Raw genomic sequence first — 16,731 nt, forward strand, 5'->3', positions numbered from 1 at the left:
CTCTAATTTTACATACACTAAACGTACTAATTAAAACTAACTGTTTACAAATATATAAATATATCAAACAATACATAGAAAGTTAATCAGCATCTTAAGCTATTATATGATCATTGAATTCAAATCCCACGCCCCACAATGAGTTCAGCAGCTGCACCCATTGCACCAACACCACCAATTCCCAGCAGGGCTAAAGCTAATTCTTCCTCCTTCCATTGCCTCAGGCCATGACTCAGCCTTTTCAGTACATCCACATTCACCTCTTGCATCCATGTTGGAGTACATCCTATCATCAAGTTCACAAAACCTGACACATACGCCCGCCAAGTTGCACCATCACAACCAAGCGATATCTTCCCATCCAGGGCACTTGCAAGAAATCCTAGGTGAGCCCTGATAACCATCGATCGACGCTTTGAATGTTGTGATTCTGCTTCCACACCCCAAGCAAACGACCCACTAAACACTGCAAAGTACGCTAGTGCATAACCCCCCAGCATGGCAACCATGCCTCCGCATTCTCCACCTTGCTGCTCCAGTCCATGAACAGATATAAACCATGAAGGTAAAGTTTCTGTAATCAAAGATTGCACCAAACTTGATCCACCTGACATCCAAACTAATGAAGCCCCTAGTGAAGCAGCAATCTTGACACGCATCATTGCTGCAGAAAGAGAAACTTGTCCATATCTCAAACCATTCTTGGTCTTCTTCAATTTTTCCCTAGGTAACCCACCACTAGCAATATCTCTTACAGAAAGCATCAAAAGAGAGACAATTTCGTCTTTCATAAACAGTACATCTCTGATAGACTGGTGTACTCGTAAGTAAAAAATACCAGGGGCAACTGGGGAGATCCCACCAGAATAGTGGGAGCCAAATCCATGGCCAAGCAGAGCACCAACACCACCATTGCTGCAAACATTAGAAGAGTTCAATCCAAGAGTAGATGTGAAGCAGCTCCTAAGGAGCTGAACCACAGCATCACTACTATGGTGGAAGACTGTTCGAGAAGCAGAGAACACAAGGAAGTCACTCCAACGCTTTGCTTTCTGAGCCCATAAGGAGGCTATGATGGGCATACATGGCCAGGGGCAACTAATGGCAAGAGAACTTAAGGCAGGGGCAACAAGTACAAGAAAACGTTCAGATGCTTTGTATGTTATAGTGAGGCTAACCAGTGCAGCCAAAGGCAAGGGAAGTGTAGCTGGAGAACTGCCCCCTGCAAGTGAAAAAGGTTTTTGGGGCATAACGTTAAACATTTTTCAGCACTAAAAAACATCAAAATACAATGCAAATATTTCGTACTATATCATTCATCCAACCTTCCCTAGAGAATGGATTCTTACTGCTTCATTACCAGGAGGATCTTACCATGTTTGGAGAAAGGATATTTCTGTTTCTAATAATATAAATGTCTTTGACTAAATTATCAAGTTAGATCAGCCAATATTTTGGAAACATTTTGCCCGCAAAATCATGCAGATCTAGCTAAAAGAAATTCACTTGTTTAAAATAGTCCAGCTGATGATGCCCAAAGAGTTAAATGGGAAAGATTGATTAACCTTGGTTGCAGAAGCAGTAAAGAAGTAAACATAAAAACTTCAAGTCTGCTATATACAGGGAATCCATAAAACAAATAAAATAACCAAAGGAGCTTCAAAATATTAAGTAATACCTGAAGCAAGACTTGGGACATCAACACCAGTGGCAGCTAGGATTTTCTTGATCTGTTGCTCAACACTGCTTAAATTTGCAGCAGGACTCGGCCAGTCAGTTCCATTCATGAAAGCAGGCTTCCATATACCTCGTGTTACTTCTGCTGAAAAGTAGCTAACTATGGTTGCCAGAGTAGCTGGAAGAAAATCAGCAAGTTCTTTGAGCCCTGAGATAAGAAACAAAGATATTAGGGTAGTACATATTTCAACGAGAGATTAGAATTGATTGTCAGTGATTTCCCGTAAACTCCATATCACATAGGCAAGCATATATGTTTATCCATATTTTTGAGAAAAAGAAAGGCATGATTAATTTAGCAGAAGAAAAGGATAGTTTATATGCACTTCAAAGGCATCCCACAGATGATCTTATAGGTTAGGTCAATGATAATTCATATAACAACTCATCCTGTTCTATGGTAAGAAATCAAAAACAATTGACCATATCAATCTTATCTATATGAAGCAAACAATACATATGCTTATGACCAAGTTGTCTTTTGTTCAAGTCCTCCCATTTTAATAATAAAATTATAGGAAGTTGTGCTTATGCTTATTAAGGTTGACGTTGCTGTTGTAATTAGTCCATATTCCCTGCAAACGCCTAAACATTATTTTGGTGTTATTATCTATCAACTCAAGTGTCAGGGTCAACTGCTATAGCAGCATTTAGATTAAACCCCAACTTTAACCTAACAAATCAGATAACCTGCTATGTTTCTCACTTATCTCTTAGCATAATAACATGTTTGATGCCTCATCACATTGAAACAAACTAAACATATGCCTGCACTCATTAAGGTCAACAAGAAACACATCTCATCCCTTTAAAGCAAATTAAGTAAACCTGTTGCTAGTTCACGAGGTGAGAGTCTTCCATGGGCACAGGCAGTCAGAGCAGCATCAAGAACAAAAGGAGTTGCTTCCAGGATATCCCATGCAGGTAATCTGAGCCTAACTAACACTTCCTCCACTCCAGACCCAGATGAATTAGTACCAGCAGAAGTTGTAGGAGTTAAAGGAGTCCCACTTCTATTAATCTTTCTAAGCATCATATTGAGAAGTGCATCAACAAGCTGATGAACAGGTGTCCCATGTTCAAGACCAGAGAGGGTGGAAGCAATACATTCTTGATGCTGTTGGTACCAGAACTTTAATTTGGGAAAAGAATCCAAAAAAATGGGACCTAAAGACATAGTAAGGATTTTTGAAAATCTCTTGGCTTTAAATTGATCCTTGGGAGACTTTCCGAAAGATGCTAACATAGAGTTCCGAACTAATAATAGATATTCTGGACTTAGTTGGGACCTCACAGATGCTCCCATGTCTCCTATTGCCTGTTCAACAGAAGGATGATCAAACCTCCATAACCGCAATAGAAGGGTAAATGCATTGGAGAAAACCACATGAGAGGATAACTCTTCCCCTGTAGGAAGAGTCCATGAGACACTGGGAACGGTTGATCCAAAAACCTCACAAATAGGCATCAGAGCACCTGCAAGTAGTGGAACCTGGCAATAAATGTTAAACAACATCAGTTCATACCCAATATGAGGACTATGAAGACCATAGGTTTTTTTTTTTTTTTTGCTTCACATGGACTTCCTTGACATTACTCTTAGTAATTATAGGGTGAAAATGAGCATATGAAAGAAAACATGTTTGTTTACTTGGATTGTAGCAATGGGCTTCACCAACGTAAAAGGAACAGTTTTTTCAATTCTTTTCGCTTGTTTTTCTTCTAGGATTCATTCTGGACCAAATAGAAAGAACACCTCCACATTTCATTTATTAGTCTTACATGGAGGGGAGAGCCTTTCTAAAATCGACCCTTCAAGAATTTGCTTCACCACTATTTCAGCTATAAACGCATATATCAAATATAAAGACACCTTCATAAACATTAATGAGCAGAAAATGAAGTCCTTAAAATACAACTTACCAGGCCATGTAGGGCCAAAATTTGCACGCAATCTACAGATGATATTCCGACAAGAAGAACATATAAAAATGGAGCACAACCAATTAAATGGTTTTCAATCCCAGAATGATCTGCAGGAACTGCTGGTGACAACAGTTTTATAATAAGAAGAATGGTGTTTTCCTACAAACAACAGAAACCAAAATAAGTCCAACTATAAATGAAATGCGAGCAGCATAAAGAGAATAGACTCCTGAACAGAAAGGAAGATAATGATGAATTCTCCACTACATTACCTGAATACTCCAACCACGAACTAGTGATGCCCCACAAAGAATCATAGCAGCGGATATCTTCTCATCATCCAAACCATTGACAGCAATCTCATATACTCTCTCAATCTCTGCTAAACTTCCATCAAATCCATGAGCTTAAATTCAGTTGCTTTACCACTAGGTAAATTTACAAAAAAGAGCATCTGATATACCTGGCTTCAGGAAAAAGAAACTTGTAACTGAAGACCAGGTTATACTCAGAAAAATAAGGGAATGCTATATTAATGAGGCAACTATTCCTTTTTTCCCCTTGAAAATAAAATACAGATATCACCAATAATATGCATATAAATCCACAAGTAGATATAGGGGTATGCTCCACCATGTATATTTTTAACTATATTGTGGGTGAAAAGAAATAGAGAGGGGAAAAGGCAAAAGGATGCAATAATAGGAGAAGAATAATGATTTATTTGAAGATAAGAAGCCGTACTAATTGCACACAGCATGTCCTGAACCACTGATCAACTAACACAGTATTAAGCCAAACCATTGTCATGAAAGCAATTAATGACAGTACATTCACTATTTCACTCAACACCATAATGGCCCCAAAAGTGGATAATAAGAAGTTATATTATATTCTGCCTATTCTATATCTAAAAAACACATCTTGATTCATCAGAGAACCATAAGATAGACTACATGGAGATATCCTTCACCAACCAATTCACATTTTCCAATCATTCAGCCCATAATCTTCTATTTCTGGACCTTTCACAATAACTAAATGCTAGGAAAAATCAGCAGGAGTACTGGCTAACATAATTAGATCGAATCAGTCAGTGTCATAATATTTTATTCTTAAAGCTCTTTTGTGTGAGTAGAGCATGAATAAATAAAAATGGAATAATAAATGAAATAAAATAAATAAATCGATAGAAAATCAGTGAATCTGAAAGGAAACAGATAGAAACGATATCTTCCGCTACAGAAAAATTAACAGATAAAGGTGACAAGAGATACAGCTGGCAGCATACCTAGAAGCTGGAGTAGCAATCAAAGCATTAATCAATGATGGAGTTAGCGGGGAACCCTTCATCAATGAAGACCACCCTGGTGTTTGGGTGGTAACATTACGGGGTATTTGGTTACTGCATCCCTTCACATTAGCTGACCACATATACGCTGAAGTATCCAGCAGATTCCTAGCAATACAAGACTCAACAATTAGATGTCGCATGTTTCCAGCTGCAAAGAAAAAAGCAAAAGATTAGAAAGACACACAGAGCAGAAAATAAGGCACTCAAAACTTGTACTAAATCAACTCTCCTCTAAGACAATATGAGGGAAATTCAATACCAATTAATAGAAGAAAAATAAAGGGATTATAATAGTCAGCTTCAACCAAAGTGACCTCTCAACAAATCAAACCAATCAAACATTCATATTTCAAATTTTATCAATTAAATCAAATGAGTTTTTCTTTTTTGGAACCAACATTTGGAGTTAATTTTTCAAAATGATTAATTAATCACCAATAAAGATGTTTTTGCACTTATAATGCTTCTTCCAAGCATGCAAGATGAAAAATGGCTTCAGGCAGAAGCCTGCATCAAAATTACCATATTTGTTCCCAAACTGCAAAAACAATAAAGTTGTAATACAACAAGAACGATATACTTACAATAGTTAATTGCCAAGTCATTCATGCTCACACTTTCATAGTAACCATTACCAACTGTGAGACCTGAAACAAACATTATTGCTTTGACAGCAGCCTGATTGGCTATTGAACAAACAGATTGAGGTGGAGTCAACAAGCTCTCATAATCACCCAACAATTGTAGGCTAGCAACTAAATCCTTCCGCCGTTGTCCTGGAGCATGCTTCTCTTGTCCATGATTGTTTGGGCTTTCTTCAGTTTCCCCTATCAGTTCACTTTCATCTTCCTCAATAATCTCAGCAACCGCAAGTGTTGTAATAGACAACAACATGGACAAACAACTGTCAAGACGAGGTACAGGACCTTCACTTGGATCCCTTTCCTAAAAGACAACAGCCCCCTCATGTGTTAAGACCTTTTTACTTTTAGAGCTTAAGCTATTTGGGAAGTATAATAGGCTTCTTTGTGTGCAACGTTGACCTTATATATAACAAACCAATGGACCATGCCCAGAGACAAGAATAAAAATAGATAGAAGATTTTTTAAACCAACCCAAAATACCAGATATGAATAAACAAAAATAATAGTGTGAATACATCACAAGTGCGGTATTCAAATCTGAGGCCTTTAGCTCTGATAAAATATTTAGTAAACACTTAATTTTGAAAAATTAAGCAATCAAGTAGAAGCCCCTACTTTATTCTTCATTTATGTATAAGGTACTTATACAAAAGATAAATAATCCATGAACTATTGCTCAGCCCAAGTCCTACAACATTCAAGAATCTAAGCCAGCTAAATTATTTTGTTATAACAATTTCAAAAATTCAAGCAACAAAATTAAGTTGGTATCAATTCCTACCCTTTGAACAAGCCTTAAAGCCGCAATCCATAGACCTAAGAATGTATCAAGCCATGATGTACCATTAACCGCCTGCAGAGCCTTTACTAAACCTGCAACATCAACTCTTTTCAATAATACACAAAAGTGGAGCCTCATCCACTTCCATGTAAAGGCAAAAGATTGAACATTACAATAAAATAACAGATGCTTACCAGTAAGAATTTCAATGGAACTATATGCTGCAACTTGGCTTCCATTTATAGCATCTTCCAGAAACAAATCAATTGGAAGCCACAATGAAGACTGTGTAGTTCCATTAGATTGACCAGCAGAAGATATTAAAGAACTAGAAGCCATGATTGCATGAACCTCTTTTGATGTTGTTTTACATTCGCTGAACAAAACTCTTTGTGTATCAGATATCAGCTGCAAAAGGGCCTCTGGTGTAACATGTTTAGAATTTCTCAATGCAGTTGACTTCATTATAAGCAGTTTTAGCCGCTGAACAAAACTTCCCCAAAGTGATCGTCTAAGATGATTGAAAAGTTCATGAGTTGATTAAGCATTACAAATTGAAATCAAAAGGTAGTCAAGGAACTGCTCACACTCTATCACTTTGAAGACATATAACATTAAGATGGGAAAAAATAAAAGTTGGCACTTACATGTTTTGACATGCCAAGCAAAGAATTTTTGAAGTGACCTTGTTTCGCAGAAACTCTCCAATTAACTCTATGGCCATTACAGTATTTGCTTTGCAAAGTCTTTCATGGTGCTCAGTTCTCTTCTCATTGAAGCTGCCAAGACCATCTATTTCCATGTCTTGTGGCTTGGTTGACCATCTAAAATTATTTTCGGGAGAAAGTTCTAATAGCCTCTCATCATCTAATGATGCATCTAGTAATTGCAACACAACTGAAAAGACATAAGCAACTAGAGTGCCGGATTCACACACTTTTAGCCCAAATATCTGGGAAAGGTGAAGGACTTCATCTATGGATTTCATGATCCTATAACTCATCAAAAGGTTGTGTTAGTTCATACCATATAGATAATAGAAAGGAAAAGTACACAACAAAAAGCAAACATAACTGCATAAAGAGAGTCAGTTAACTTAAATTGCACAAAAATGTTATTTGTTCTAATTATGGTTACCGATGATATATTACAAAAATTTTTTTAATGATTTTCCTCTGAGCCTGAAATCACCAGAACTTTCTTTCTCAAGTTCGAAACTATGAACTATTGTTGATCCCTAAAACCTTGGAAATAGGAACTTATGATATTCCATATCGGTGACCCCCATGGGTTTTGAACCAATGACCTTTTGGACCAAAGGTCCTAACCGCTCGCACGTCACAATCCTTGAAGTTGGTATTATACACAATGTTCATAATATAATAGAGTTACAACTCAAAAGGAAAGAAGAAATCCACTGAACACTACATTTTTGAACAATTTATCCTAATTTCACAATAGTATTAAATGTTTGTATTCAAAGCAAAATCTATATATTGTGACATTGTTAATAATTAAAATCTTAATCACAATTTCAAAATTATCTATTTTCTCAAACCCCCTTCCCTACTGAGCATTTACACAGCCCACATTTACAGGACATCTTAAATCAACTAAAGAAGCTTATTGGTTTTATTTTCTTGTCTACATTACATTAAATTGTTCAGAAGCAAGTGATAAAGAACTGGGAGAAACAAAGAAGGAAGCGATGAATGATACATTCATCAAAAGTAAAACAAGATGAATTCAATCCTTACTTAGAGTAATTTGGTCCATTGACAAGTGACAGAAATGAAAAGGCATGCTGCTTGATGAGTTCCATATAAAGCCTATACGCCGCAGGGTGGAGGTGCCGGTTTGGAATGACCCTGTAGCAACCAAACAAGCTAAGAAATTGAAGTTTAACCTAAGAAACATAATGAATTAAGATAAACTGTGGTTTATATGGTATAACTGTTCCAAATTTTTGCCATATCAAAACAAGGAACCCCATACAAACTCCCCAAAACTTCCTTTAAAAACGAACAATAAATTAACCCTCTCAATGCAACGTTAAGATGCAATTATAACAGACCAAAATATTGCATTTTAAAACTAGAAAGTTGTTTTCTTCTATTTCCTTGTTATCCGTATTCACAGTTACATAACATAACAAAGCACACATATAATTATATTTTTCTAAAAAATATAAAAAGCAGCAAAAGAGTAAATAATCCGAATGAATAAATAAATGTCAAAAATTCAGAAAATAAAATAATCAATACAAACATAATAATACAAAATTGGAAAGAAAACCTGGAGGAGAGAATAGCGAGTACAAGAAAGGGGGGGACGACCCTGACAGTTAAGGCTTTGTCGAGAAACTTCCAGGCAATAGGGACGTGATTGTCCCAGCAGATATGAGAGACGAGTAGATGAGCGAGGTGAGTTGAAGGGAGAGAAACTCCAGCTGAGTTAAGAGTTGAAGCAAGTTGAACCGCCCAAAAGAGAGGGTCGCTATTCTTCTCCTGCGCCGCCTTCGTCATCTCCAACACCGTGTTCCATAAGCTATTTTCATTTGGATTCACTGATACCACCATCACTACGGTAGAAGCTCTTCGTCTTTGTCTTCCCTTTCGTTTGTTTAAGAGACAATTGCAACAGGAAGAAGAATAAGAACAAATAAGGAGAGAGAACAAGAGACAATTGTTGATTAGACTCCAGAAGCTAAAGTCAGCTTCGGAGGCTGGCGTTTAATGAAGCCGTTTCTTTCCTTATCCCTGTGATTAAGGGCTCATTGCTAATCATACTTCAAACTAATTTTCGAAATTAAAGAGAGACAAATAAATTAATACAACATTTCGTGGCAAGAAATAGTAAATTAAATTTATTTTAGTTTAAACAAACTTAAATTTTAATCATGATTAGAATCACGTTAATCATCTTCGGAATGTTTACAAATATATCAAGTGATTCTACTGTGTAAAGGCATAGCTTCGTTTTCCAGCTAAGGTTTGCGTCATTAAGATTTTTCCACTCTTCTACGATTAGATTAATGTTAGTAAAATATCTCAAACAGCAGGCGGTATAATAGCGTTTATTAAATCTTTATAAGGTTTTCCCAAAACTTTATTTGTTAAGAATAAAATTAATGTTTGAAGTTATAGAGGTGAGTAAAATATGTGTGAAAAATGTTGTTTTGAAACTTGAAAGTGCCAATGAGCTGAACGGCAGGTGGAAAAATGTCATCCTTCCTTGTGTAAGTTACCAATCTTAATTTTTAATTTAAAGTAAGCTCGCGTTAGCTTAAATAAAGTCAAACTCAAATTTAAACTTGAGTTTGTTTTACAAGTATTTGAATTTAACCCATTTGACAAAAGTCTTGATCTTGAATCAAGTTTTGAATTTAATTTGATATTAAAATGACGTCGTATACATATTGATCAAAACGACATCATTTTAGTCGATTCTTATTAAAATTTTCAAACTCAAGAGTCTTACAATCCAAATATCCCTAGAGCTTGAACTCAAACTTGAGTTTAAAAATATTAAACTTTCAAATTCAAACTTGTTTGAACTAAACTTGTTTTAAACTCGTTCAAATCATATAAACTCATTTTAAATCTAATCCAATTACTAATATTAAACTAGACCATGCTAAATTCTAAAAGTACCTTTAATTTGAATTTGGCCCAAGTCAAGTCATCATGTCGATTGAAGATAGGCATCAGAGAGAGTCCCCTTTTCTAATCCAAATCTAAAACATAATTTGTTACAAAGATTAACAACGATAGATAATATTTAAAAAAGAAAAACTTCAAACCACCATTAATCTCTTTCTTGAATATTAATTTTTCTTGAATCCTGGCACCAACATCTATAGTTTGATCTTGACATCTCATAGAGCTCACTTGGGCTCATCTTCATAAGCTCCTTTGACCCATATGAAACCAAACCGCCGGTAATATTTTGAGTTCCCATTTCTCCCACATGATCAGGTTGGCAACTAAATCTTTTGTATAATCTCATCACTGCTACACAATCCTCGTATGGGTCATGCAACCCGGACTGAATCTCATACCTGTGAACAAAAGCCTAATCAATATTTTCTGTGATTGGTAATCCCAAAAACCCCAATAAATTACAAAAGCTATCTAGTATTTATTATTATTAATATTTTGTGAACAGTGATGCCGTTCATTCATAATCACAGTACATGAGCATCCTGCTTTAGAGATAGAGCAAAACAAAGATTGTTTACACTTGTTCTTACAACTTCCCTGATCAGATGCTTCTTCTACTATCTCTTCATTTCACGCATATGAAAGAAAGTTCATGATGTCCAAGAGAAAAAAATGTTCATAGGCTGTAGTATGGACTAGTAGCTTTATATTTTGACACTAGTTTTTATACTTCATCAGGAAAGACCTATATATGCACATGCTACCAATAGAGGAACAATTAGATGATGCTACCTACCATACGAACAAGAAACTTCAGAGGGAAAGTTGCTAGTGAAATAATAAAGAACATTATAAAGATCAGTTTGCAGAATAGAACCGGGACAGAAGTAACTTGCCCTAGATATGTTCTGGTGAGATATTTAAGCGAGTGGCTAACCAGATTCGTCTTCATCAATGGTTGGTATTTTGCAGTATCCCTGAAGGAAGAGGATGTCATTATAACAAGGGGTACATTTACTACTACAACAAAACTGCATATAAAACAGGTATTTTAATAATTAAACATCTCATAGATCATAAATAAAATAACTTTATCAATACATCCAAATCCAAAGCTGCAAAAGCCAAGCACCTGAAATTTTAGTAGACATTCTGTAAATATTTCATCATATCTTTTAACTGAAACGGGAGCATTTGGAGGATAGACTCATTATCAAGAATAGATCTTATAATGTTTACTATACCTCAGCATGTGCTCAGGGTAGTTCATTCTTAAGCAATCTAAATCATGGCCTAGGTCATGACCCACAAGAAGTCTAGCATTTCCACCATCCAACCTTAGCTTCTCAACAGACTCTCCATTGAACAAAATTTCAAAAATGGTATCCCGTACTTCATTTAGTCCCATGGCATCTTTTAGATGTTCCTCAGTTAACCCAGTTACATCATATCTGATAAAATTAATAAAGATATGTGAATGAACAGAACATTCACTCAACGTAAATATTTTAGAAAAACAACAGACAACATATAACAGGAATGTACCTATAATCTGTGACAGGAATTCGAGGTTGAACATAAGTATGGAAAATTACATTCTCATCTCCGTCAATGAGACAGACCCTAGCACAAAGGTTGACTGAGCCAGCACTAACCATTTCACAGTCAATGGCTACTGCACCATGGCCTCTGCCAGTGTGATTCTTAACAACTAAGCCTGAAATTATCTGCTGAGATTCCGCACGAGACATTGCTATTCCCTAGAATGATCAACACAACTCAGCAAATAAATGTCTAAAGAATTATAGGACCTTCTTAACTGATTATTGAAAAATATAACTCACTGTGAGATGAGAAGATTCTCAGTTCTTATAATGAGACATTTAAAAATTTTCACCAACCAACTTACAGATGGAGCAGGTGCAGAGAGGCAGCATCCTTCTTTATGCTTGGTAAGGGAATCAGGATTTTCAAATAATTTCAAACAAAGACTACAGCCTAGATCAGAGAAAATCCTTGAACAATATGCTTTTGCCCTTTGACCTATACCAACAAAGAAAAACAAACTAAGAAACTTATTAATAGATTGATCAGAATGAGCATGCAAATAAAATCTACCAGTAAGATGTTCACGAAGAGATTCATAAGATTTGCAGTGCTTTTGACAAACAACACACTTTGGCTCATGAACTGAGTGATACGAGAACTTCATGTGCTCAATAAGATGCTCCTTTCTCTTAAATTGTTTAAAGCATGCAGGACATTTGTGCCTGTAAATAAAAACAGGAACACAAAAAATTCAGTTCATTCTAAGAAAATCCAGTTTATTATAATTCTAACAGACAGAAGCAACGTTTCAATGATATTGATTATGAAAACGGTAACAGAACAGTGAAACAAGACAATTTCTTTCTCTGGATTAAAAGATGTTAAAATCAAATTAATTAATATCACTGACACTGATATGCCAGTAGTTTGCCAAACTAAATACATTCTCCATGATGATCCAAACAATTTCTCAGAGAGAAATGATTAACCAATGATTTTAATACAAGTTCAAATTAAGATATTTTTTATTCAATAATAATGATGTGTTATTAGTTTACCTAACTAAACATGTTCTCCATTATGATCCTAACATTTTTCTCGGCGACTCAACGAAAAATGTTTGACAAAGTAATAATTATAATGCATTAATAAGACTCAAAAAGAAAAATAGAAACGAGAACCTTCTGGCTAAGGCTTCGGGATGATCTGATTCAGTGTCCATCTCCAAAAATGGTTCACTCGACTAAAAACGGGAGATTCGACGGGCACATAACTAGGGATGGTTTTCCTTCCTTCTATATTTCATTTTCCCGAGCAGCTTAACTAAACCCTATAGTTAACGCAAAACCCAAAAACCCCCCTAAAGTTTCTAAAATAATCACGCATATTAATATGGCGCAAAATAGTGATTATTGAGTAAGATGACCAAAATTTTAGAGGGTTTTAAAACTAACCGATTCTCAAAGGATTACGCTATGATACAAGACAAAAACCTTAAAATTTCTCAATTTTAATCATCATTTTCTTTTAATTTCACAAATTTACATAATAGCAGGAATTTAAGTAAAAAAAAAAGTAAATATCATTTTAATTTTATGAATTGTTGCATGGTTAAAAGTTTAGGTAAGGTTAGAAAATTTCTAGATTTAATGGATACCCTGAATTTTTAACAAAATATTAAAAATTAAGAATGAAACATAATTTTGGTGGTCAGACTAAACAAATTACAAAATACAAATTTACCTATACATATGCATTGAGGAGGAGGGACTAATCAAGATCCATGAGCCAATATGCATTAAAAGGGACTGATCAATGTTGTTAAATAAGCCTTCTTTGTCTTTGTGACATTCTCGCATTTTCCTCAGTTGATTAACTATTCCTGTTCCTGCTTCATGATGCCAACCATCTGTTCCTGCTCCGCCAAGATACTAACAGCTACACCAATGGTTACAACTGTTAATGCTCTTAGCTGGCCGTTAAAAGAAGTTTTCAATGCCAGGAAATGCTGTTCGAATTGTCATAGTGATTGTGATTGAGATAGGCATCAATCAGAAAGTTAAAGAGGAGAGGCAAGTTGATGATCTTCTTATTTATCAAGGTTGTCATCTTTTGTGTCATTGCAGGGACTTGCATTTCCTGCTGGGCAGGCCAATCTGCATGTTGTTCAAGAATTGATATTGTTTTTCTTTGTCATGGATGGGACCAAAACCTTTGCCATTATGCCAAATTTCTCTGTTCTGCTGAGCTAGAAACCATTAGAAAACCTTTCTCTGTGTCTATGTTAATACCAGAGACTCTAACACAGATAACAAAATAACCAGAAAATGTTAATTAATTAACAAAACAACAATTAGTTGTAATAGAAAGGGAAAGATACCTAGTAATTTGACAAGTTTCCATTTATAAAGATCAAGAAAGATGTTTGAGAAGACAATTAAAAGCATAGGGCCGTCAGACTACATTATCAATTCTTAAATGATTTCTGAACTCACTGCTGCACCACTCTTTGATTCAACATTCAACGCAATTTAAAAAAATATAGATCTCTCCAAAGGGTTGACTTCTGAAATAATTCATAAACAGATAGACATCAACACAACTCAAGAACATTTTTCCCAATTAATAGGAGGGGCTCTGGATTTTGTCCACATTGACCTATTGCAGGGACAATATACAGACAGACTTTTGAGTCTTCTAATTAAAAATCTTTTACATTAAATAGCAGCTAAATTGATAACCATAAAAAGTTCATTCAAGATTTAGAGGATGAACTTCAGCCACCCCGAGCTTCTCTTCTTGTGGCATCATGAAGCAGGTCAACGTCAACTCCATCTGGAGGCAGTTGAACATATCTCACCACTGATCCCCTGATGAAACAGTTCCTCACTGAAAGCTGTAATTAGTAAAAAGTCATCAAATGCACCCAGCAAATTATTAAGAAATAGAAAGATGGACGAACATGGGGAATAACATCTGCATTAGACTAAACAAGTACATTGAGGATTTACAAAGAACCAAATCATAAAAGCCATGCTTGACCGTGGGAGCACAACTTAGTAGTATATAATCAACAATATCTACAACTAGTATATTCAACATTCTGCAAATAAATGAAAATTTTGAAGGGAAATGGACAAGCATATAAAGAGAAAATTAGTACTTAAAACCCACATTTTGACATGATATGCATCAGAAAACTACAAAATAAATGCATCAAATCCCTCATACATATGATCAGCCTACAAAAACGTTAGAAACAAAGGATACATTACACCCAAGTATTCCACTATTTCAGAGCACCAAAATTTTATTTATATGACTAGCCAGCCATTAAATTATCTCATAAAATATTTAAAAATATTAAAAAGATATTCCAAATAGAGAACTGAATTTTATTGAACCATAAATTCAAGCTCTAGATCGATTTAAGAATTCATAAATTCAAATTGAGAAAACCACAAGCTATTTTATACATTGATTGTCTTACAAAATTAAATTTAATATTCTTTGACTCTACAATTTGTTGAACTTCAACCTAAGAATGTATCTTGACATCTCAAAAGCTTCAGAAACCTTTACTATGGCACAAACTCAGGAATTCTACATCATAACCCTGAATGGCTGACTCAAGCATTTACATTATAACCATACACAATATCATCCCATCAAAACATCTGCCACGAAAAACATGAACAGATCAAATGGAATAAAGTAATTGCAGGAGGAAAAGAATGTCAAATCCCACAATAAACCCAATGGCATCACATTCTGCATAGGTATCCATTTTCTTATAATACTTCATGATAAAAACCATTACAAAAGCCGATTCACTTCCAGAATAAAGTCCTTCAAAGAAGATAAAAACAAAGTAATAACACTCTTGACCAAAGGGAGCCACAAAACAGATAACGCCAGGCTCACAAGTTATCACATTACATTAGTGCAATGCAAGATCATCCCCTAATTATTATAAAAGTACAACCTGCTAGATTCTATAAGAGAAAAGCTTACAAACTAGCTGATAAGTACAACAATTGAGATTCAAAGCTCTAGAATCTTCTAAAACCCTAGCAAACCACAGCCATAATTTTCCAATTAGATTCACACTATCAAACCCAATCATTGAAAGGAGAACAATAGTCTAAAGAAAATTGCATTCAATATATGGTAAACCTAAAACTTACAGAGAGGAAAAAAATTCAGATGCCGTAATGAACCTTAAATTTTCAACCGCAGTCGCACAATTAAAAATCAATGTTCACTATTGAAAAATTACTAAACAAAGAAGAAAAATAAAACATAGAAAATTATGAGAGGAAAAAAGTTTACCATGTGAGGATATTTGTCTTGATCAACAACCCTGGTATTCTCGAGCTTGATATTGAGGTACTGATCAACCGAATGCAGGGTCCCTCTGATCGCCAAATCGTTCTTCAACTCTACAGTAACTTCCCTACCCACCAAGTCCTTGAAATACGAAAAGAACAACTGCACCAAAAAACCAACCGACGACACGATACAGAGAGATAATAAAAAAACACAGACAAGATTCGAGAAGAAAAAATAATAATCTGAAAGAATATTACCATTATTGATTGCCGGGAAGGGTATGCTCTGATTTGGTTTTTGTCCTGGGGAGTTAAACGTACGGAAAGGGGTTTTATTGAATTCTTTACATTCCTTTAAAGAAGCTGTACATTCACTTCCCCCCATACAAGGAGTGGATCGTCTACAAACGGGTGAAAGGGAAGATTCTGTTTAGCTTAATTTCTTCATTTTTAATTAATAAGGATTTATTCTCCAGTTTATATTTTGCATTATTATTTAATGTAAATTTATTTTAATATATTTGTATTTGCACAAATAATTAATTCATAATGATAAATTAATAACGTGTATTAAGATACAATACGATACTACTAATGTAACAGTAATCTCTCCGTTCCGATTTCTCCGAAAATAAGCTAGGCAATTGAGGCACCAGGGAGCCCAACACACACGACATTCAATACACTTGCTGTTATGTGATACAAGAACAATCAATAGGCATTTGGTTGGCAATTGCAAGCCGCCGA

General features: G+C 35.2%; 3 protein-coding genes across 3 annotated transcripts; all 3 read right to left on the reverse strand.

Moving 5' to 3' along the window:
• Positions 1-30: 30 nt before the first annotated feature.
• LOC123216785 (mediator of RNA polymerase II transcription subunit 33B) lies at positions 31-9,428 on the reverse strand. The gene is made up of 12 exons (XM_044637352.1): positions 8,739-9,428; positions 8,201-8,311; positions 7,091-7,435; positions 6,638-6,954; positions 6,444-6,535; positions 5,602-5,962; positions 4,955-5,165; positions 3,936-4,050; positions 3,661-3,822; positions 2,566-3,229; positions 1,679-1,885; positions 31-1,222 (listed from the first exon to the last, which is right to left on the reverse strand). Exons 1-12 carry the CDS (start codon positions 9,020-9,022, stop codon positions 120-122), a joined length of 3,972 nt encoding a protein of 1,323 aa, XP_044493287.1. The 5' UTR covers positions 9,023-9,428; the 3' UTR covers positions 31-119.
• Positions 9,429-10,080: 652 nt separating this feature from the next.
• LOC123215838 (RNA exonuclease 4) lies at positions 10,081-12,988 on the reverse strand. The gene is made up of 7 exons (XM_044636095.1): positions 12,835-12,988; positions 12,224-12,375; positions 12,015-12,148; positions 11,651-11,865; positions 11,350-11,556; positions 11,002-11,082; positions 10,081-10,503 (listed from the first exon to the last, which is right to left on the reverse strand). The coding sequence occupies exons 1-7, from the start codon at positions 12,873-12,875 to the stop codon at positions 10,251-10,253; spliced, it is 1,083 nt and encodes a 360-aa protein (XP_044492030.1). The 5' UTR covers positions 12,876-12,988; the 3' UTR covers positions 10,081-10,250.
• Positions 12,989-14,201: 1,213 nt separating this feature from the next.
• Positions 14,202-16,398, reverse strand: LOC123216615 (sm-like protein LSM2). The gene is made up of 3 exons (XM_044637090.1): positions 16,243-16,398; positions 15,986-16,144; positions 14,202-14,549 (listed from the first exon to the last, which is right to left on the reverse strand). Exons 1-3 carry the CDS (start codon positions 16,243-16,245, stop codon positions 14,430-14,432), a joined length of 282 nt encoding a protein of 93 aa, XP_044493025.1. The 5' UTR covers positions 16,246-16,398; the 3' UTR covers positions 14,202-14,429.
• Between the last annotated feature and the right edge of the window lie 333 nt (positions 16,399-16,731).

This window comes from Mangifera indica, chromosome 5 (genome assembly GCF_011075055.1).
Source record: "Mangifera indica cultivar Alphonso chromosome 5, CATAS_Mindica_2.1, whole genome shotgun sequence".
Classification (NCBI taxonomy): Eukaryota; Viridiplantae; Streptophyta; class Magnoliopsida; order Sapindales; family Anacardiaceae; genus Mangifera; species Mangifera indica.

Bases quoted from the DNA above. Each gene is read 5' to 3' on its own strand.
- LOC123216785 (XM_044637352.1), bottom strand. From the start codon at position 9,022: ATGGTGGTATCAGTGAATCCAAATGAAAATAGCTTATGGAACACGGTG. The intron at 8,312-8,738 runs GTTTTCTTTCCA...TGGTTGCTACAG, and splicing joins CTCGCTATTCTCTCCTCCAG to GGTCATTCCAAACCGGCACC. The intron at 5,166-5,601 runs GTAAGTATATCG...TTTTCTTTGCAG, and splicing joins TGACTTGGCAATTAACTATT to CTGGAAACATGCGACATCTA.
- LOC123215838 (XM_044636095.1), bottom strand. From the start codon at position 12,875: ATGGACACTGAATCAGATCATCCCGAAGCCTTAGCCAGAAG. The intron at 11,866-12,014 runs GTAAGTTGGTTG...TGATCATTCTAG, and splicing joins TCTCTGCACCTGCTCCATCT to GGAATAGCAATGTCTCGTGC. The intron at 10,504-11,001 runs GCAAGTTACTTC...TTTTGTTCACAG, and splicing joins CTCACCAGAACATATCTAGG to GTATGAGATTCAGTCCGGGT.
- LOC123216615 (XM_044637090.1), bottom strand. The intron at 14,550-15,985 runs GTAAACTTTTTT...TACTAATTACAG, and splicing joins AAGACAAATATCCTCACATG to CTTTCAGTGAGGAACTGTTT.